At 46.3% G+C, this 21,976-nt stretch overlaps 1 protein-coding gene across 1 annotated transcript in view; it reads left to right on the forward strand.

The window, feature by feature from the left end:
- CAPZA1 (capping actin protein of muscle Z-line subunit alpha 1) overlaps positions 1 to 21,976 on the forward strand; it is a 174,392-nt gene that overhangs the window by 110,474 nt on the left and 41,942 nt on the right. Inside the window, exons 6-7 of the mRNA XM_069238669.1 lie at positions 19,474 to 19,553; positions 19,703 to 19,781. Of these exons, the coding sequence (XP_069094770.1) occupies positions 19,474 to 19,553; positions 19,703 to 19,781 (159 nt within the window). The remainder of the gene's footprint in view (positions 1 to 19,473; positions 19,554 to 19,702; positions 19,782 to 21,976) is intronic.

Below are 21,976 nucleotides of genomic sequence, written 5' to 3' on the forward strand. Positions count from 1 at the left end.
ACCGTCCCGCAGCAGCCTCCAAGCCTTCCTAGCCTTACTCCTTATCAAGGGCCATTCGGAGGCAGTATTTGCCATCACCTGAACCGCTGGCAATCCATCACGTCAGGCAGGTGAGTTTTGCAGATAGTCCGAAGGCGGCTGCTCTCTCCTTTTCAAGACTGCTCCTCCATCCATGCCATCATCATGCGTTTGGATGACTGAGGATCACTTGTCCTTTCTCTGCAAGGAAGTTACGACTCTCTTGGCCAAAGAAGCCATCAAGAAGTTTTCCATGCCAGAAATAGGCTGTGGTTGTTATTCCTGCTACTTTCTGGTGGCCAAAAAGGACAAGTGCCTCCGTCCTATCCTAGACCTTTGATTCCTTCAATCTGTTCCTCAAGGAGAAGTTCAAAATGCTTACTCTTGCTCAAGTTTTATCTGCCCTTGACCCAGGAGACTAGATGGCAGTGTTGGACTTGCAGGATGCTTATTTTCATATTCCTGTCCTGCCTTCCCACAGATATTACTTGCTGTTCACGGTAGGACACCAGCACTTGCAGTTCACTTGGCTTTTCTAGTACCCTACAGATGTTTACCAAGGTGATAGCGGTGGTTGCAGCTCATCTGCACAGATCAGGGGCTCCAACAGCCAGTCATTGAGATAGGGGAAGATCGAAGGCGGGCTCACCCCTGGCTGTCATTTCTCACTTCCAGACTACGGCGGACCTCCTGAATTTGCTGGGGTTCACTATAAATATGTCAAAGTCACACCTGACTCCCTGTCAGATGCTCCCTTTCATCTGAGCTGTTCTGGACACAGTGCAGTTTCAGGCTTATCCTCCCGGGCTGCGAGGTCCAGGTATTCAGGCTATGATACCGATGTTTCAGCCTCTATCCTAGATTTCGATGAGAATGACTGAGGTTGTTGGTCCTCTTGGCCTCCTGCATCCTGCTGGTGACGCATGCCAGATGGCATATGCAGGCTGTGGAGTGGGACCTGAAGTTCCAGTGGGTGCCGCATCGGGGGAATCTCTCCGACAAAGTCAAGATCCCGGAGGGAACTGCTCAAGCACTGCAGTTTTGGTTAACAAATCACTATTGGGTCAAAGGCAGATCCCTCTCCCTTCCAGAACCAGATTTGACAGTGGTGATACAAGTCACTCCTGGGATGGATGTGGAGATCAGACATCTGTTCTTCCGTGGAGTCTGAGCTCCACAACAACCTTTTGTAGGTCAGTGCGATCCGGTTAGTATTGAAGGCATTTCCTCCCTCTGTCAATGGGAAGATGGAGCAAGTGTTCTTGGACAACACCACCTTCATGTGGTACTGCAACAAGCAGGGTAGGATAGGGGTTGTGGACCCTTTGTTAGGAGTGTAAGGAAATGCCTCCTTGGCATGGTTACCCCCTGACTTTTTGCCTTTGCTGATGCTATGTTTTGAATTGAAAGTGTGCTGAGGCCTGCTAACCAGGCCCCAGCACCAGTGTTCTTCCCCTAACCTGTACTTTTGATTCCACAATTGGCACACCCTGGCACCCAGATAAGTCCCTTGTAACTGGTACCTCTGGTACCAAGGGCCCTGATGCCAGGGAAGGTCTCTACGGGCTGCAGCATGTATTATGCCACCCTAGAGACCCCTCACCCAGCACAGACACACTGCTTACCAGCTTGTGTGTGCTAGTGAGAACAAAATGAGTAAGTCGACATGGCACTCCCCTCAGGGTGCCATGCCAGCCTCTCACTGCCTATGCAGTATAGGTAAGACACCCCTCTAGCAGGCCTTACAGCCCTAAGGCAGGGTGCACTATACCATAGGTGAGGGTACCAGTGCATGAGCACTGTGCCCCTACAGTGTCTAAGCAAAACCTTAGACATTGTAAGTGCAGGGTAGCCATAAGAGTATATGGTCTGGGAGTCTGTTTTACACGAACTCCACAGCACCATAATGGCTACACTGAAAACTGGGAAGTTTGGTATCAAACTTCTCAGCACAATAAATGCACACTGATGCCAGTGTACAATTTATTGTAAAATACACCACAGAGGGCACCTTAGAGGTGCCCCCTGAAACTTAACCGACTATCTGTGTAGGCTGACTGGTTCTAGCAGCCTGCCACACTAGAGACATGTTGCTGGCCCCATGGGGAGAGTGCCTTTGTCACTCTGAGGCCAGTAACAAAGCCTGCACTGGGTGGAGATGCTAACACCTCCCCCAGGCAGGAGCTGTAACACCTGGCGGTGAGCCTCAAAGGCTCACCCCTTTGTCACAGCACCGCAGGACACTCCAGCTAGTGGAGTTGCCCGCCCCCTCCGGCCCCGGCCCCCACTTTTGGCGGCAAGGCCGGAGAAAATAATGAGAATAACAAGGAGGAGTCACTGGCCAGTCAGGACAGCCCCTAAGGTGTCCTGAGCTGAGGTGACTCTAACTTTTAGAAATCCTCCATCTTGCAGATGGAGGATTCCCCCAATAGGATTAGGGATGTGACCCCCTCCCATGGGGAGGGGGCACAAAGAGGGTGTACTCACCCTCAGGGCTAGTAGCCATTGGCTACTAACCCGCCAGACCTAAACACGCCCTTAAATTTAGTATTTAAGGGCTCTCCCTGAACCTAGAAACTAGATTCCTGCAACAACAAGAAGAAGGACTGCCTAGCTGAAAACCCCTGCAGAGGAAGACCAGAAGACAACAACTGCCTTGGCTCCAGAAACTCACCGGCCTGTCTCCTGCCTTCCAAAGAACTCTGCTCCAGCGACGCCTTCCAAAGGGACCAGCGACCTCTGCATCCTCTGAGGACTGCCCTGCTTCGACGACGACAAGAAACTCCCGAGGACAGCGGACCTGCTCCAAAAAGACTGCAACTTTATCCAAAGGAGCAGCTTTAAAGAACCCTGCAATCTCCCCGCAAGAAGCGTGAGACTTGCAACACTGCACCCGGCGACCCCGACTCGTCTGGTGGAGAACCAACACCTCAGGGAGGACCCCCGGACTACTCTACGACTGTGAGTACCAAAACCTGTCCCCCCTGAGCCCCCACAGTGCCGCCTGCAGAGGGAATCCCGAGGCTTCCCCTGACTGCGACTCTCTGAAACCTAAGTCCTGAAAAGACCCTGCACCCGCAGCCCCCAGGACCTGAAGGACCGGACTTTCACTGCAGAAGTGACCCCCAGGAGTCCCTCTACCTTGCCCAAGTGGCAGTTTCCCCGAGGAAGCCCCCCTTGCCTGCCTGCAGCGCTGAAGAGATCCCTTGATCTCTCATTGACTTCCATTGCGAACCCAACGCTTGTTCTAACACTGCACCCGGCCGCCCCCGCGCCGCTGAGGGTGAAATTTCTGTGTGGGCTTGTGTCCCCCCCCCCCCCCCCCCCCCCCAGTGCCCTACAAAACCCCCCTGGTCTGCCCTCCGAAGACGCGGGTACTTACCTGCTGGCAGACTGGAACCGGGGCACCCCCTTCTCTCCATTGAAGCCTATGCGTTTTGGGCACCACTTTGAACTCTGCACCTGACCGGCCCTGAGCTGCTGGTGTGGTAACTTTGGGGTTGCTCTGAACCCCCAATGGTGGGCTACCTTGGACCAAGAACTGAACCCTGTAAGTGTCTTACTTACCTGGTAAAACTAACAAAAACTTACCTCCCCCAGGAACTGTGAAAATTGCACTGTGTCCACTTTTAAAATAGCTATTTGTGAATAACTTGAAAAGTATACATGCAATTGACATAATTCAAAGTTCCTAATGTACTTACCTACAATACCTTTCAAACAAGATATTACATGTTAAATTTGAACCTGTGGTTCTTAAAATAAACTAAGAAAATATATTTTTCTATACAAAACCTATTGGCTGGATTTGTCTCTGAGTGTGTGTACCTCATTTATTGTCTATGTGTATGTACAACAAATGCTTAACACTACTCCTTGGATAAGCCTACTGCTCGACCACACTACCACAAAATAGAGCATTAGTATTATCTCTTTTTACCACTATTTTACCTCTAAGGGGAACCCTTGGACTCTGTGCATGCTATTCCTTACTTTGAAATAGCACATACAGAGACAACTTCCTACAAGGAGGCTCTGTGCCTCTGAACTGGCTGGACTTATCCCTGGTGATTCAACATCTGGTGGGCTCTCTAAACATCAGAGCAGACCAACTCACCTGAAAATGTCCATCTGTTCTGGCAAAGTGGTACTTTGCACTAGTGTTTCTTTTCTACCGGAGGTGGTTACACCTTATCATATAGGCCAATCCATCATTTTTCCTACTTTTTACGCACCCCCATATCCCTCTGAGGTAGAGGAGAGACTCCATTACCTGCACCCACAAAGAGCATTGGGGTTCTACCTTAATCGTGCAAGAGCGTTCTGGATGGATGATCAACTCTGTCAGTTATGTAGGTGTAAAGAGAGGTTGAGCAGTCCAGAACAGTACCATCTCCAGATGGGTCGTACTCTGAATCAAGATCTGCTATGCACTAGCCAAAAAAGCAACCACCTGAAGGATTGCATGCTCATTGTACCCGCGCTACAGCTGCGACTACTGCCATATTGAGTTCCAGCCCTGAACATCTGTCAGACGACAACATGTGCTTCTCTGCATGCATTTACCAAACACTACTGCCTGGGCTGTCGGGTCCATAGGGATCGGTCCTTCAGGACTTTCTAGTATGATCTTGGTTTTCTGGCCCACCTTTGGAGATGGTACTGCTTGGATATCTACTCAAAGGTAAGGAATCTGCATCTAGTCTCCTATCAGATGAACAACTGACTTAACCTTTGGTAACTCTTTATCTAATAGAGACATATTCTAGTTGCAGCTTCCTTACCAATCCACTCATCCTTCACACTATGTGAACTGATTTCTAGGACAGGGACTGCCCCTTAAGGACCTTAGTTTTGACAAACCAATAGTCTGTATTCTTCATCGCTCTGTGCTTCTGGCATGGAAAGTTGTGAAAAGAAACCGACGTCGGCACGCTGGGGTGATGCCATATAGGACCTGCACCGTTATATCCGGCAGAGACTACAGACGTGGACCCAATCAACATCCCCTAACGGTGCGCAGGGGCACTGCTCAGAACATTTTGTGGATCCAGTCTGATGCCTGGGGGAAATTCAAAGGAAAGGAATCTGCAACTGGAAAATGTCTCTACCAGATAAGGTGGTAGATAAGGCGTTACCAAAAGTTAGTAATTTGTTCAACTACTCCATAGAAAAATATATATGTTCGATGGCAGGTGTAGCTGCAGATACACATGCTGTGCATACTTCTGCCATCTAGTGTTGGGCTTGGAGTGTTACAAGTTGTTTTCCTTCGAAAAAGTGTTTTCGAGTCACGGGATCGAGTGACTCCTCCTCTTCGGCTCCATTGCGCGTGGGCATCGACTCCATGTTAGATTGTTTTCTTTCCACCATCGGGTTCGGACGGGTTTCCTTTTGCTCTGATAGTTGGATTAAAAAAAAACTTGAAAACACTTAATTTCTCATTGGTATTGTTTCGATTGCGTTACACCTTATATCGACACTTCGGTACCGTCTGAACAAACATCTCTACTCGCCCTTTGGAGCGCCTGCGCCCAACTTGGGCCTGGTCGGGCCAACCGCGTGGAAGCCTCATGGATCGGACTCCATTCCGATTCTGTCCTCTGTGCCACGCTAAATTCCCATATAGAGACCAACACCTGTAATCTCTGCCTTTCCCTGGACCATCAGGAAGAGAATTGCGAGGCCTGCAGATCCTTCCGGTCAAAATAGACACTTCGTGACAGAAGAGCTCAGAGGCTCGAGATGGTGTCAAAAAGTTCTCAGCATCTCGACGTCGAAGAGGAAGAGATCACGCAGACCGCAGTCTCCGTTCGAGGATCTGACCCCGACCAGGATTCCGAGGAGGACAGACTGGTCACGGCAGGACAGCACGCGAGTATGCCTACCCCTCTACCATCTAAGCCGAACATAAGGCCTTGGGGACGCCACTGCTGGAAGGCCATGGCTCGACCCGGAAAAAGATGCTCAGTGACCAACTGTAGGAAGTTGGCTCTGTATATACTATTTCAAAGTAAGAAATATTGTGCACAGAGTCCAAGGGTTCCCCTTAGAGGTAAGATAGTGGCAAAAATAGATAATTCTAATGCTCTATTTTGTGGTAGTGTGGTCGAGCAGTAGGCTTATCAGAGGGTAGTGTTAAGCATTGTTGTACACACACAGGCAATAAATGAGGAACACACACTCAAAGACAAATTCCAGGCCAATAGGTTCTTATATAGAAAAATAACTTTTCTTAGTTTATTTTAAGAACCACAGGTTCAAGATTTACAAACAATACTTTAAATGAAAGTTATTTCACTCAGGTATTCTAGGGACTTTGAATAATCACATTAGCATGTACAGTTTTGACAAAAATGGCAATAAGCTATTTTAAAAGTGGACACTGCAAAAATCAACAGTTCCTGGGGGAGGTAAGTAAATGTTAAGTTCACAGGTAAGTAAAACACTTACAGGGTTCAATGTTGGGTCCAAGGTAGCCCACCGTTGGGGGTTCAAGGCAAGACCAAAGTTACCACACCAGCAGCTCAGGGCCGGTCAGGTGCAGAGGTCAAAGTGGTGCCCAAAACACATAGGCTTTAATGGAAATAGGGGTGACCCGGTTCCAGTCTGCCAGCAGGTAAGTACCCTCGACTTCGGAGGGCACACCAGGGGGTTTTGTAGGGCACCAGGGGGGGACACAAGCAGGCACAGAAAGTACACCCTCAGCGGCACAGGGGCGGCCGGGTGCAGAGTGCAAACAGGTGTTGGGTTTCTAATAGGAATCAATGGGGAGACCCGGGGGTCTCTTCAACAATTGCAGGCAGGCACGGGGGCTCCTTGGGGTAGCCACCACCTGGGCTAGGCAGAGGGTTGCCTGGGGGTCGCTCCTGCACTGGAGTTCGGTTCCTTCAGGTCCTGGGGGCTGCGGGTGCAGTGTGGTTTCCAGGCGTCGGGTTCTATTGAAGCAGGCAGTCGCGGTCAGGGGAAGCCTCTGGATTTCCTCTGCAGGAGTCGCTGTGGGGGCTCAGGTGGGTCAACTCTGGCTACTCACGGGCTCGCAGTTGCCGGGGAGTCCTCCCTGTGGTGGTAGTTTTCCGCAGGTCGAGCCGGGGGCGTCGGGTGCAGAGTGGAAAATCTCACGCTTCCGGCAGGAAACGTGTGGTCTTTAAAAGTTGCTTCTTTGTTTAAAAAAGTTGCAGTTTCTTGAACAGGGCCGCTGTTCTCGGGAGCTTCTTGGTCCTTTAAATGCAGGGCAGTCCTCTAAGGCTTCAGAGGTTGCTGGACCCTATTGGATGCGTCGCTGTTGCAGTTTTCTTCGAAGTAGGGAGACAGGCCGGTGGGGCTGGGGTCAAATCAGTTGTCGTCTCCGTCTTCACTGCAGGGCTTCAGGTCAGCAGTCCTTCTTCTTCTTTAGGTTGCAGGAATCTATCTTCCTTGGTGATGGGAGCCCCTAAATACTCAATTTAGGGGTGTGTTTAGGACTGGGAGGACAGTAGCCAATGGCTACTGGCCCTGAGGGTGGCTACACCCTCTTTGTGCCTCCTACCTGTGGGGAGGGAGGCACATCCCTAATCCTATTGGGGGAATCCTCCATCTACAAGATGGAGGATTTCTAAAAGTAAGAGTCACCTCAGCTCAGGACACCTTAGGGGCTGTCCTCACTGGGGAGTGACTCCTCCTTGTTTTCCTCCTTATCTCCTCCAGCCTTGCTGCCAAAAGTGGGGGCAGTGGCCGGAGAGGCGGGCATCTCCACTAGCTGGGATGCCCTGTGGCGCTGTAACAAAGGGGGTGAGCCTTTGAGGCTCACCGCCAGGTGTTACAGTTCCTGCAGGGGGAGGTGGGAAGCACCTCCACCCAGTACAGGCTTTGTTCCTGGCCACAGAGTGACAATGGCACTCTCCCCATGTGGCCAGCAACATGTCTGGTGTGTGGCAGGTTGGCAAAAACTAGTCAGCCCTCACTGGAAGTCGGGTATGTTTTCATGGGGCATCTCTAAGATGCCCTCTGGGTGTATTTTTACAATAAAGTGCACACTGCCATCAGTGTGTTTATTGTGCTGAGAAGTTTGATACCAGACTTATCAGTTTTCAGTGTAGCCATTATGGTGCTGTGGAGTTAGTTTGACAGACTCCCAGACCATGTACTCTTATGGCTACCCTGCACTTACAATGTCTAAGGTTTTGCTTAGACACTGTAGGGGCATAGTGCTCATGCACATATGCCCTCACCTGTGGTATAGTGCGCCCTGCCTTAGGGCTGTAATGCGACTTATCTATGCCATAGGCAGTGTGAGGTTGGCATGGCACTCTCAGGGGAGTGCCATGTCGACTTTGTCATTTTCTCCCCACCAGCACACACAAACTGTCAAGCAGTGTGTATGTGCTGAGTGAGGGGTCCCCAGGGTGGCATAAGACATGCTGCTGCCCTTAGAGACCTTCCCTGGCATCAGGGCCCTTGGAACCAGGTGTACAAGTTACAAGGGACTTACCTGGGTGCCAGGCTTGTGCCAATTGTGGAGTAAAAGGTACAGTTTAAGGAAAGAACACTGGTGTTGGGGCCTGGTTAGCAGGGTCCCAGCACACTTTCAAATCATAACTTGGCATCAGCAAAGGCAAAAAGTCAGGGGGTAACCATGCGAAGGAGGCATTTCCTTACACCAACCCACCAGTTCGGCACCAAAAAAGGCCACTCCTCCGAAGCCATCGGAGTCGAGCCGAAGCTCCGTCTCCGAACTGAGCAAACACCTCTCTTCCGAGTCCAAATCTTGAAAATCTTTTTCGTAGCCAAGACCATCCTCAACCCCATCTTTTTCGATACCGAAAAAGCCAGCTTCGGAGCCAAAAAGACCTGGTTATACTGAGGAGCATGGATTTTCAAAAACACTTAGAGAAAGCCAAAAAACTACTGAGGAGGACTTAACAATACAACCAATCATGGAAGTAATGGATGAAAGGCAAGCCAGGATTCATATCCATAAAGAAACTGGCAGAATTTTAACTGCACCTCCTCCAAAACCAAAGAGGAAATTAGCCTTTCAGGAGGAATTGGACACTACACATCCTCCAGCTAAAGTGCCAAAAACAAAGGAGAGACCTCCACCTCCTCAATTTTCTCCTCCTCAGTCTCCTCCTCAATCTCCACACCTACATATCTCTCCTCCTACCAGCCCTACACCTATGCAGTCACCATCACATTAATTTGATTCTCAGCAGGACAGTGTGGATCCATGGTATCTTTATGATCCAGACCCCCATTCCGGACAATAACACAGATTGCTATCCCTCTAAGCCTTCACCACCAGAGGATAGTACAGGCTACAATCAAGTGATAGCTAGGGCGGCAGCATACCATAATGTCACCATCCACACTGAACCATTAGAGGGTGATTTTTTGTTTAGTACACTCTCCTCCATGCATGCAACATATCAGTTACTCCCTATGCTCCCCGGCATGCTAAAACATGCTGATCAAATTTTAGCGAGCCTATAAAAGCAAGAATAATTACTCCTAGAGTAGAAAAGAAATATAAGCCACCTCCTTCAGATCCTGTCTATATTACTCAGCAACTACCTCCAGACTCAGTAGTGGTAAGCGCTGCCAGGAAAAGGGCAAACTCTCAGTCGTCAGGTGATGCACCCCCACCAGACAAAGAGAGTAGGACGTTTGATGCTGCAGGTAAGAGGGTGGAGTATCAGGTAGCCAACCAATGAAGAATAGCCAACTCACAGGCTATGTTGGCTAGATATGACAGGGCCCATTGGGACGAGATGAAAGATATAATCCAGCATCTCCACAAAGAACAGCAAAAGAAGGCACAGCAGATAGTGGAGGAAGGGCAAGACATCACCAAAAATCACATTAGGTCTGCCCTAGACTCAGCAGATTCATCGGCCAAAAGCATCAACACTGCTGTAACCATAAGGAGACATGCATAGCTTAGGTCCTCAGGATTCAAACCTGAAATCCAACAGGCAGTGTTGAATATGCCTTTCAACAAGAAACAGCTTTTTGGCCCAGAGGTTGACACTGCTATAGAAAAAATGTGTAAGGATTCAGACACCGCAAAAGCCATGGGTGCACTATATACCACACAATACAGGGGATCCTTTCGCAAATCGCAGTTTAGAGGTGGATTTAGGGCTCAAACTGCAGATGCATCCACATCCCAGCCAAAGCCGGCCTACCAACCTCAATACCAACGAGGTGCTTTTTAAAAGCACATATAGAGGCCAGTACCCCAGAGGCAGGGGAAAATATCAAACACCTAAACAAGCCTCACAACAAAGTAAACAGTGACTTGTGCCATTCCTTTCCAATCCACACCTCCCCTGTGGGAGGAAGACTGCAAACGTTCCACAACAATTGGCTAAACATTACCACAGACAACTGGGTATTATCAATTATCCGCAATGGCTATTGCCTAGAATTGATACAAACTACACCAAACATTCCACCAAAACCACACAAACTATTCACAGACCATATCACTCTTACAGGAAGAAGTCAAATCTCTATTACTCAAACAAGCAATAGAAGCCGTGCCACAAAATCAAGTAGGGACGGGAGTTTAATCACTATATTTCCTCATTCCCAAAAAGGATGGCACCCTACGGCCAATATTAGATCTCGGGGCCCTCTCAATCTTTACATCTTGTCAGAACCCTTTCACATGGTAACTCTACAGGATGTTATGCCACTACTTCAAAAACACGATTTCATGGCAACATTAGACCTCAAAGATGCGTATTTTCATATACCCATCCATCCTGCACACAGAACATATCTCAGGTTTGTCATTCAAGGAAAGCACTATCAGTTCAAGGTGTTACCCTTTGGCATACAACAGTCCAAGGGTATTCACAAAGTGCCTAGCGGTAGTCGCAGCCTACCTAAAAAGACAACACATACATGACTTTCCATATCTAGACAATTGGCTGATAAAATCAAACAGTCATACACAGTGTCAAAACCATGCGCATTATGTAATACAAACCCTGCACACACTAGGGTTCTCAATATATTACCAAAAGTGACAACTATAGCCTGCGCAAAAACAACAGTATTTAGGGGCAATACTAAATACTCAAAAGCGCTTGGAAGTCCAAAAACGCAGAGAATACAAGCATTCCAGATTATAATTGCGCACATACAGACAGGTCAACAGTACACTGTCAAATTTGTCATAAAAATATTAGGGATGATGGCATCAAGTATTGCATTTGTTCCACATGCAAGACTAAACATGCTTCCCTTGCAACAGTGCCTTGCACAACAATGGTCACAAGCACAGGGTCAACTTCAAGATCTAGTGTTGATAGACCGCCAAATATACATGTCCCTTCAGTGGCGGAATACCACAAATCTAAACAAAGGGCGGCCCTTTCAAGTTCCTGTGCCTCAGACCATAATTACAACAGATGCATCAGTGATTGGCTGGGGAGCTCACCTCAACAATCACAACATTCAAGGACAATGGGATGCCCAACACAAACAGCTACACATAAATTACTTAGAGATGTTAGCTGTCTTCCTAGCACTCAAAGCTTTTCAGCCTCTCCTCATTCACAAGAATGTCCTGATCAAAACAGACAACATGACCACCATGTATTACCTAAACAAACAGGGAGGGACACATTCGTCCCAACTCTCCCTCCTAACTCAAAAGATTTGGAAATGGGCGATACACAACCAAATTCACCTGGTAGCACAATACATTCCAGGGATACACAACCAATTAGCAGATCTTCTCAGCAGAAATCATCAACAGACACACGAGTGGGAGATTCAACCTCAAGTACTTCAAAAATACTTTCAACAATGGGGAACACCAGACATAGATCTGTTCGCCACCAGCGAAAACGCAAAATGCCAAAACTTTGCATCCAGATACCCACATCCCCTATCCAAGGGCAATGCTATATGGATCAATTGGTCAGGGATATTTGCTTACGCTTTCCCCCTCCCACTCATTCCATTTCTAGTCAACAAATTGCGTAAAAACACGCTCAATCTGATACTCCTAGCGCCAATGTGGGCACGTCAGCCGTGGTACACACTATTAGACCTGTCAGTAGTACCACACTCCAAACTCCCAAACAGACCAGACCTGTTAACACAAAACAAAGGGCAGATCAGACACCCAAATCCCAACACACTCAATCTGGCGATTTGCCTCCATAGGTCATAGAATTTGGGTATTTACAACTACCAACAGAATGTATGGAAGTAATTAAGCAAGCAAGAAAACCCACTACTAGATAGTGCAATGCGAACAAATGGAAGAGATTTGTATATTACTGTCAATCTAAACAAATTGCCCCTCTTACAGCATCAATTCAAGATATTGTATGCTATTTATTTCATTTACAAAAATCAAATTTAGCATTCTCTTCCATAAAAATACATCTCACTGCAATTTCTGCATATTTGCAAAATGTACAGCACAGTTCTTTATTTAGAGTACCTGTTATCCAAGCCTTCATAGAAGGCTTAAGACGCATCATTCCACCTAGAACACCTCCAGTACCTTCGTGGAATTTAAAAATAGTGCTTTCGCGACTTATTGGCCCACCATTTGAACCTATGCACTCATGTCAAATACAATTCTTAACATGGAAAGTTGCCTTCCTGGTCGCAGTTACATCATTGCGAAGAGTTAGCGAAATTCAAGCTTTCGCTATTGAGGAACCGTTCATATAAGTACACAAGCATAAAGTCGTACTACGAACTAACCCTAAATTTCTTCCTAAAGTAGTATCACCTTTTCATATCAATCAAACAGTGGAACTACCAGTCTTCTTCCCACAGCCAGATTCTGTGGCAGAAAGAGCGCTACATATATTAGACATTAAAAGAGCTCAAATGTACTACATAGAACAAAACTATTCAGGAAAACTAAACAGCTATTTATAGCTTTTCAAAAACCTCATACTGGTAACCCCATTTCAAAACAAGGTTTAGCAAGATAGATAGTAAGATGCATCCAAACATGTTACCTTAAAGCTAAAAGACAACTCTTAGTTGCTCCTAAAGAACATTCCACAAGGAAAAAAGATGCTACAATGGCCTTCTTAGGAAACATACCAGTGGCTGAAATATGTAAGGCAGCTACTTGGTCAACACCACATACATTTACTAAACACTATTGTGTAGATGTTTTAGCAGCACAGCAAGCCACAGTAGGTCAAGCTGTACTAAGAACATTATTTCAAACAACTTCAACTCCTACAGGCTAACTACCGCCTTTATGGGAGGACTAACTGCTTTGTAGTCTATACACAGCATGTGTATCTGCAGCTACACATGCCATCGAACGGAAAATGTCACTTACCCAGTGTACATCTGTTCGTGGCATGTTCCGCTGCAGATTCAAATGCACCCTCCCACCTCCCCAGAAGCCTGTAGTCATTTAAGTTAAACAACACTTGTACATATGTAGATATATTCCATTAGCATGGACATCTCTTTTCTTTATACTCTATCACTCCTAACCTTACCCTCTGCGGGAAAACAATCTAACATGGAGTCGATGCCCATGCAAAACAACTTGTAACACTCAGAGCCCAACACTAGATGGCAGAAGTATGCACAGCATGTGAATCTGCAGCGGAACATGCCACGAACAGATGTACACTGGGTAAGTGACATTTTCCATACATATATATATATGTGTTTTGTTTTTGTTTTTATCCAGAGTTCAGCGTTCACACCGTTATGTACAATGGGAACATAGGTAGTACACATTTATCATTCCAAAATACTTTGCATGACATCAAGTAATAAACCAACGGAACACTAACAGTGCTTTTACGGCCACTTCACCATTGAAGGAAAACTCCTCCCAACCCTCAGTCTCCATTTTCAGGACTCCCCCTAAAGATCCACTTTTACTCCTCCACTACTAACAGACACTCAAGTCCCCCATACCTTTTTTTCCCATTTTTGGGGCACCCCCTTCCTTTATATCTAGCTTTCTCTGCTCTCTGGCATCAGTTTAGGTCGAGCTGCAGTGCTTCCCCAGGCTCTCGCTATATTGCGTTTGGCTACTCCCGATGCCAGTCTCAACCAAATTCCCTTGTGTCTGGGTCATGTGATTTGTCCCAAAATCCCCAGCAGGAACCATTTAGGATCCATTGGTATCTCTAGTGTGGTGATCTGGGACATCTCCCGAGCTATGCTGGACCAGTATTCCCGTATCAAGGGGAGCCCCCAGAGTGTATGTATGAATATGCCCCATCATTAAAGCCTCTCAGGCACAATGGACTCGCTACCTTTCCAATTTTATATAGAAGTGTTTGAGAATAGTACAATCTATCTTTAACTGGACCAGTCTGAACCTGGCCATGATGGCTATTTCCCTGGAGCCTCTGAGGGCTACCTCCCATTCGCCATCGTTTAAGGTTCCCAGATTGACCTCCCATGTCTCCCTCAATTTAGTCAACAGCTCTGGAGAGTTATTTATTAGTTTCCTGTAGATCAGAGATCCCCTGTTGTGGAATAGGTTCAGTAAGGATTCTGTCTTGCCAGGGGAACGTCTTTGGCAGCTGTTTCCCTTCCTGGATGTGTCTCCTAAGTGCATGTCCCACCTGTAAATATCAATAGTGTTCAGTGTCAACAAGGTAGTGGTATTCCTTAAGTGTCTCAAAACTAATTATGGCCTGCCCCCTCCACACATCTCCCAAGTGTTCTATACCTATCAGTCCCCACTTCTGAAGCCCTTGCAACCCTCGCACCTCTGCAAGTTGGTTGCTATAAGAGAGTGGGGAAAAGCCAGTAAGTTTCCCTGTCCAACCCAGGTACTCATTTACATCCTTCTGTTTTGCTTTTCTCAGGCACTTGCAAAAAATCTCTGGAATGCACTTCTTAGTCCAAAGAATACATTTATTTGTTCACTATGCAAAGTTCCTAAAAGGAGATTAGCATGTTGAAAGCACACGTTTAAAAATAGTCACAACAATTAAATGAAAACATACACGAATGATTGTCCACTGCAATATACACAGCAAATATATGTGTATATATTATAATGCAAAGCAAATAATTAATAAAAATGCATCACTGTAGGGTGTGTCAGGTGCTACATCTTTCTCCTGCCAGCAAGCCGATGATCCCGTTCGTCTGCGAAAGAGAGATCTCTACCCTCACGGGAAATTTATATCAGACATCTGACGTCTGAATCCTGATTAAGGCCCCTGAATATCCTGCTGTCGAACTGGGTCTTTTTTTTATATCTTAAAAAACCAAAGAGGAGCTTTATGAAAAAACCCCTCCTGATTGCGCAAGAAGTATTCAAACATGCTGGCTAGTTTAGATATGCTTTGAAAATAACACGTTGGGATTTGGCCACAATCCTAAAATGTCAAGTCAAAGCAAGGCCGTTCCCTGCCGTCTGAGTACATTCTCATCAGCCAAAGCCCTTGGTGAGAAAAAAGCATAAAAACAGATAGATAATGTGGAAAATCACTGGCAGCCTTTAACATGGCAGTGTCTAATGCTACGGTAAAGTCAATAGGCATAACAAAGCTTAGGCTAAACTGAATACAAAATGGAGTCTGTAAGGTGCAAAGTGGTGCAACATGAAGTCAGTGGTCAAAACATACATTTCACTACACCTTCCAAGCCCTGACTGCCACCAATGTGTGATTTGGTAAGGTTTTTTTCTCACCTTATACCATGTAGTAAAGGCCTATGGACCGCCCCCACCAGACGCTTGCCTGTCTAATCTATAGGTTGGAGCCTGTTGGTCTGCGAATACCCATTCATTGACTATGAGGAAGTGTGACACCCAATAGAATTTTTGGATGTCCGGAATTGCCAGTCCCCCATCATAGAACCCTTCTGCAATTTGACCAAGGCAATTCTAGGAGCACCCTGGTTCCACGGGAGCCTTTGCACCTCTGAGTCTATTTCCCTAAAAACTTCCTGGGGTGTCTTGTAAGGTCTGTTCTGCATGACCTACAAGAATCGCAGTAGGCTCATCATGTTGCCCATTAGGGTCAGTGGGAAGCTGTGCCAGTGAGTAACATCTCCGTAAGTCTCTCCAGTTGGGGAGTTAAATTCCTTTCCAAAAATTCCTGGGTGTTTCGTGTTGCATAGATACTCGGATTGCGAAAGCCTGTTGTGACTACCAGTGCCACACAGTCTTTGGGGAGGTGAGGCCTCTCGCCTGACAGAGGAAAGACGACCGGCTTCAACCAGTTTATGGTATAGCCAAAGTGGTCTTAAAAAATGCTGAATATTTGCAGGAGCCTGCAGATAGTAAGCAATAGTAAGGGAGGGCTGTGATACATAAAGTAGTATGTCATCTGCGTACAATGAAATGCGCTTCCCAACAGCCACCGGCCCCAGAGCTTGCATCCTCTGGACCAGAGGATCCTGATGAATCCATTACACCAGTGGCTCTAATGCCAAGGCAAAAAGCAAGGGGAATAAAGGGGTAACACTGACAGGTACCTGTCTGTAATTGTGTAATTGAAACTCCTGAGAGACCACCCCATTGACCTTCGCTCACGCCATGGGGGAGGCATATAGTAATTTAACCTAGGTGCAGAACCGCGGCCTAAATTTAAGCCTCTCCAGAGCACCAAACATGTATTCCCACTCCAGGGAGTCAGATGCCATTTTGGCGTCCAGTGCCATCAGGACGATTTGTTCCGACCGCGGGTTAACTGTCATGTGGCGCACCCCATACAGGTACCGAAGGTTAAGCCTTGTGCTCCTGTCTCACATAAGGTCTGACTGGTCCAAGTGCACGAGTGATACAAGGATCCCCCTCCCTCCCAAGGTCTGTTCGGCAAGACCGTAGCCAAAACCTTGGTCTCCAGAATTTGTAATGATATGGGCCTATAAGAACCACAAGCTGTCAGAGGCTTGCCCTCCTTGTGACAACTATTGTCATGGTCTTCTAATCAGCAGGCAGGTACCACCTCTCACAGGTTTCCCGGAACATCACCAGCAGTGGGCCGGCAGTAATACTGGTCAACCCTTTATACATGTCGATTGGAATCCCATTAGGGCCTGGACCCTTCCCGGATTGTAGATCTCTCAGGGCATGGGCTACCTACTTTTCCATCATGTCTCCCTCTATTGCTTCCCTGTCTTCCCCATGGAGTACCTACAGTTGGATGTCCCTAAGTAAGTCGGCACAGTCCGCTTGGGACATGGTTGTCATGGAAGCATATAGGCCCTCATAGTATTCTTCAAAGGCCTCCGCTATGGCCGTGCCTGTTGTTTGTGGCATGCTCTCTGCATTATCTATCACAAGTACCTAGGAGCCTTCCCTGTCTCCTTGCTCTGGCCAGGCCAGTAATCTGCTGGCTTTTTCACCAACGTCGTACGGTCAGTGTTAAACTGTGATTGCTTATTTCCTGGTTTTCCACCAGAGACCTCAGTTTACCATGGCCCTCTGGTGTTCCTAAGGCGAGGGCTGCCTCCTCCAACCGAGCAATGTCTCGCTCTGTGGTCAAGCATCCCAGTCTTGTTTCTTTCTTCTTAGCCCCAATTAGCACCTGGGCCTGCCCCCTTAAGACTGTTTTAAAAGCCTCCCATACCGTACATGCTGACGATACGGAACCTGGATTTTCTTTAATGTAGAGGTCTGCCCCCTCTCTGAACCTGTCCTGAGTCTTCCTATTCTGCGGCTCCAGGCATCTAAGTGACGTGGCAGTGAAAAGTCCCTCACTGGGCCTGTCATTGTGGGGCAGAGTGGATGCTCAATGTGAAAATGTAGTCTAGCCAGGAGGAGGTCCAGTGAGCAGCGGATTTGTATGTCTTGTCTCGTCTAGAGGTAGCTGTCCCTCGACAGGTCGACTATACCCAGCGTCCCAACAAATTGGGATAACTGGCCACCACTCCCTTCCCCCATCGCCTCCACCTGCTGTTGGGACGCCCAGGTCCGTTCTCAGCGTCCATGGTTGAATTTAGGTCACCCTCGATAATCCGGATCCCAGGGGGTAGTCCTGGTAACAGGTCCCCTACCTCTGGGAAAGTCACCTCATGGAGGCAAGGGGGCACATACAGAGAGCAGATGTTTAGAGTGGTTACCCCCCCATGTTCTGGACAGTGCCACATAACGCCCATTGGTATCATGCCATATCTGGTGTGGTATTAGGGCTACAGATTTTTTAACAAGTATTCCTATGCCCCTGAAATCAGTGGTACATCCGCCATGCGCCCTGACTATATAGCCGAATCTGTTGAGCGCCTTGTAATAATTCCCTTGGAGATGCATTTCCTGTAGCAGGATAATATCTGGTGCATGACGCCTTGTATGTTGTAAGACTAGTGGGCGCTTGATCTTGCTACCAAGACCATTGATGTTCCCGGACCCATATGGTCAAATTCTGACCCTCCGTAGTAAAGTACAATTGCACTACTTGGGGCAGATACCCTCTGTCAGTGGCATTTCACCCCTCACAAAAAACAAACAGTATAACTTGTTTCCGATATCTTGCCAAAATCCATCTTTTGGAGATTGACCTCAATCATGACTGCATCCAATTTGAGTTCCAAGGGTGAAATAGAGCCCCTGAGATCCTGTATGGCGGCCATGATGCTGCATATTGAGGCCTCCCCTTTAGGCATTGGGTCTTTGCTATGATATCCTCCCTCAGAATCTGCCATCTGGCCCCCTGCCACCGCCATTCGTATGGTGTATTTGTCTAGGCTATTTGTTTGCGCTCGCTTTGGGGTGCAGCCCTTAATCATACCCCAGGCTGCCTGCTCCTCTCCTCCTGGTGCTGCCTGTTCAAAACAGTTTATCAAAGAAGTCCTGCACTGGGTCCACGCAGGTCCTGGGGGCTACCCCTGTGTCACGTGCACACCAGTGATGTTCTCTGCACAACAGGGTCCTGAGCCACAAGATCTGCTGTAGTGACTCTGCTTCAGTGACCCATGGGCTAAGCTTACCAGTCGTCGTCCTTCACTCAGTTAGCTAGGGCCAGGACACACTGTGTCTCTTCCTCTAGGTCAAACATGAGCGGACCTCCCCCTCTCACTCCCCCCACCATTCCCCCCCTCTCCCCCTCCCCAACCGTGTCCCAAGCTCCGCCCCATACTCCATAGAAAAATTCCATACTACCTTACTGGACAAAATGAACCATTTCAGAAGATATAGAAACCCTTTAACATACACTAAGAACCAGTTTGGGGGTAATGGAGATACTTACCTGGTAGTGATGTATTCTTCACCCTTTAATACATTCTCAAACCATTTTTTAACTATGTATTCTTATATGGTGGAGTTTCTCGGGAAATTTCCTTAATGACACAAAAGTATGTCATGCTGATATTTTCCCTTCTCCTAACTGAAATCACCTCTTGATCTATCCACACCTCCTGCTAACTGCATCTTAATTTATTTAGTCTTAAGTGTTGTTTTTTAATATAATGTCCAATATACTATAAGTGGTAAAAAGACCATCTTTCATTTTAAAATTCACCTAAATTCAAATCTTCATTTTTTTCATTATGTAGGTTTATGGTAAAACCATAGATGGGCAGCAGACCATTATAGCTTGTATAGAGAGCCACCAGTTTCAACCCAAGAACTTTTGGTAAGATGCCCTTGGAATTTGTCTTTTTTGCATCTTTTCCTTTGTCTGCATCAACATATGTTTAAGTTCCTACTGTTTTTGTTTTTTTTTTATTTATTCCTTGCTGGTTTGTTTTACAGTATGTATCTAAATTCTTATTTTGTCTTTAGGAATGGCCGTTGGCGATCTGAATGGAAGTTTACAGTCTCTCAAGCTACAGCTCAGCTTATAGGGGTGCTTAAAATTCAGGTTAGTGAAAACCTTTGAGCGGTGTGAATTGTCTTAAATGTCACTGTTTATCTTTGTTTAATGGGGGGGAAAATGCCTATGTAAAAATGTGTATTAAGGTAAATTTCTGTTGGATGCAATTCTAGAGTATGTTTGACCTTTTGGTGATTGAAAAAGCAGGTTTTAGCCAATACCATTAAATGATTTTGCTCTTTACCTGTGACTATCAGTTTGTTGCACTAAGATGACAGCTAAATCAAACATCGAAAGGATGGGTTTGGAATACATCCCACTGTACTATGATCTGCAGGAAAAGACTTGAGTCACATGTTATGGATGCTGAAGATTACATTTAAAGATTGCAGCCTACATCTGGAACATTTGAGTACCAAAGTATTGGCCATACAGTATTAAAAGTGCTGCCCAAATTAAAGTGGCTGGGTGCTCCATTCTGTCTTAAGAACAAGATATTAAACTTCCAAATCAGGAGACAAGTATTTGAATGTGAAATATATATAGGCGTGAAAAAGGGTGCATAGAACTGGGTTATTTGTTCTGTGATGATGCTTCAGAAAATATTATACTATAGAGCAGAAGAATGGTAATGGGATTGGCTAATTCTACAAAGATGCAGCAGATTGTGAAAAAAACTATTACATGTTGATGGCAGTGAGAGAGTTTGAGTTTATGGAATTAGGGAAAATTGGAAGGATTAACACACATGGATAGAGAATGCAAGGAATGAAGTAGTTGTGCTAGTAGAAAAGTAGTTTATGAATATGTTAAGCTTGTCTCCTCTAATCCCCATTTATTTATTCATGTGTTTCACAAAGCCCTACAAGTGTCACCTTTTGGTTGTTTGAGAGTGCTTGCGTACAATTGATGAGGTTAGAGTCCAATCAGGCAGTGTCAATGAACTGTGTCCAAAATAATTTTTTTGCAACACCTTTTCTGTGGTGGATTTTGGATAAAGGAAAGTCAGAAAATTTCAAATTGATTTCTAAAGCTTCCTTAACAGTAGTTGGTTGGGCTTAGATCTTTAGTGTGGGTCATATATATCCACAGTCTATATCCTTGGAAACCCAGCAATCTGCTTTCTGTGTTTTTTGAGCAAGCAATGGTTGATTGAGTTTGAACAGAGTAATCTAGTGGTGAATTACGGAAGTACCAGTTTTAGCAGATGTCAGGCCTTTACTTCAGTGCCTATTACAAACAATACACAAAACTGTAGATTTAATTCAACAGTTCATTGTGACTGAATGGAGTACTGTCAGGTTGGGTTTAATGTGGTCCTGCTAAGACATATTAAGGCGTTGTCTTATAGCTTGGTCCTGCCAGAATTCCGTTTGTGGGAATGCCAAAGTACTATATAGTGGTATCAATAATAGGGGGTATGAGGACTTTTATCAGAGAGGAGTGTTTTTCACAGCTGACAGCGTTACAGGTCACCCATTCTGCCACTTGTGGTTTGAAGAGGAGGTTGGTTTCAGACTCCAAAGGTTCCTTCATTTTGACACCAGTTAAAGTGGAGGGACTAGAAAGGGGGTGAGGGAAGGAGAGGGGGGGGGGGGGGCGAGGGCTTGGGTAGCGAGGTTCGAAGTTCCAAAAACCAGACACAGGGTGTTAAGACAAGCTGGTAGTGTTGGATTACTAAAATCAATGTCTTGGCACCAGTCATGCAAATGTAGCCAACTCTCCTTCATCTAGTGCCCATGAAACTCATAGCTTAAATATGCTGTAATGTTATATACGATGGACAATACGTGATTATTGAGAAAAGTGAGAGGGAAGACCTTTGAGGAACATCACAGAATACAGAGCATGCAGACATTTAAAAATTTATCAGCATGGCTTTTTGTCAGTGGTTTATGAGAAATTATCAGGATTCGTAATGTGTCGCTTGATATACTAGCCCAGTTCTCTTGCCTTTCCAGCATAGTTTTTGGTTGATAGTGTGGTAGTCTTGTTAACTTTAAGTAAGCAGGATCTGTTCTTTCATGTAGGCCAGGGATGTTTCGATAACTTGCTGAGTGGAATAAAGACTGGCGGGTGTGGATGAGATGTTTTTGTTCCACATCCTGGGTGTCGTAGGGGAAGGAGGGTTGGAGATGGGCTAGTAGGTGTCCAGTATTTTTGTATTATGAGATAGATATTTACAGAAGAGGGGTAGTGATGGTGTGCTTTAATGTTTCCAAAACATTTCCGGAGAGAATGGA

Source organism: Pleurodeles waltl, chromosome 6, assembly GCF_031143425.1.
Source record: "Pleurodeles waltl isolate 20211129_DDA chromosome 6, aPleWal1.hap1.20221129, whole genome shotgun sequence".
In the NCBI taxonomy this organism is placed as follows: Eukaryota; Metazoa; Chordata; class Amphibia; order Caudata; family Salamandridae; genus Pleurodeles; species Pleurodeles waltl.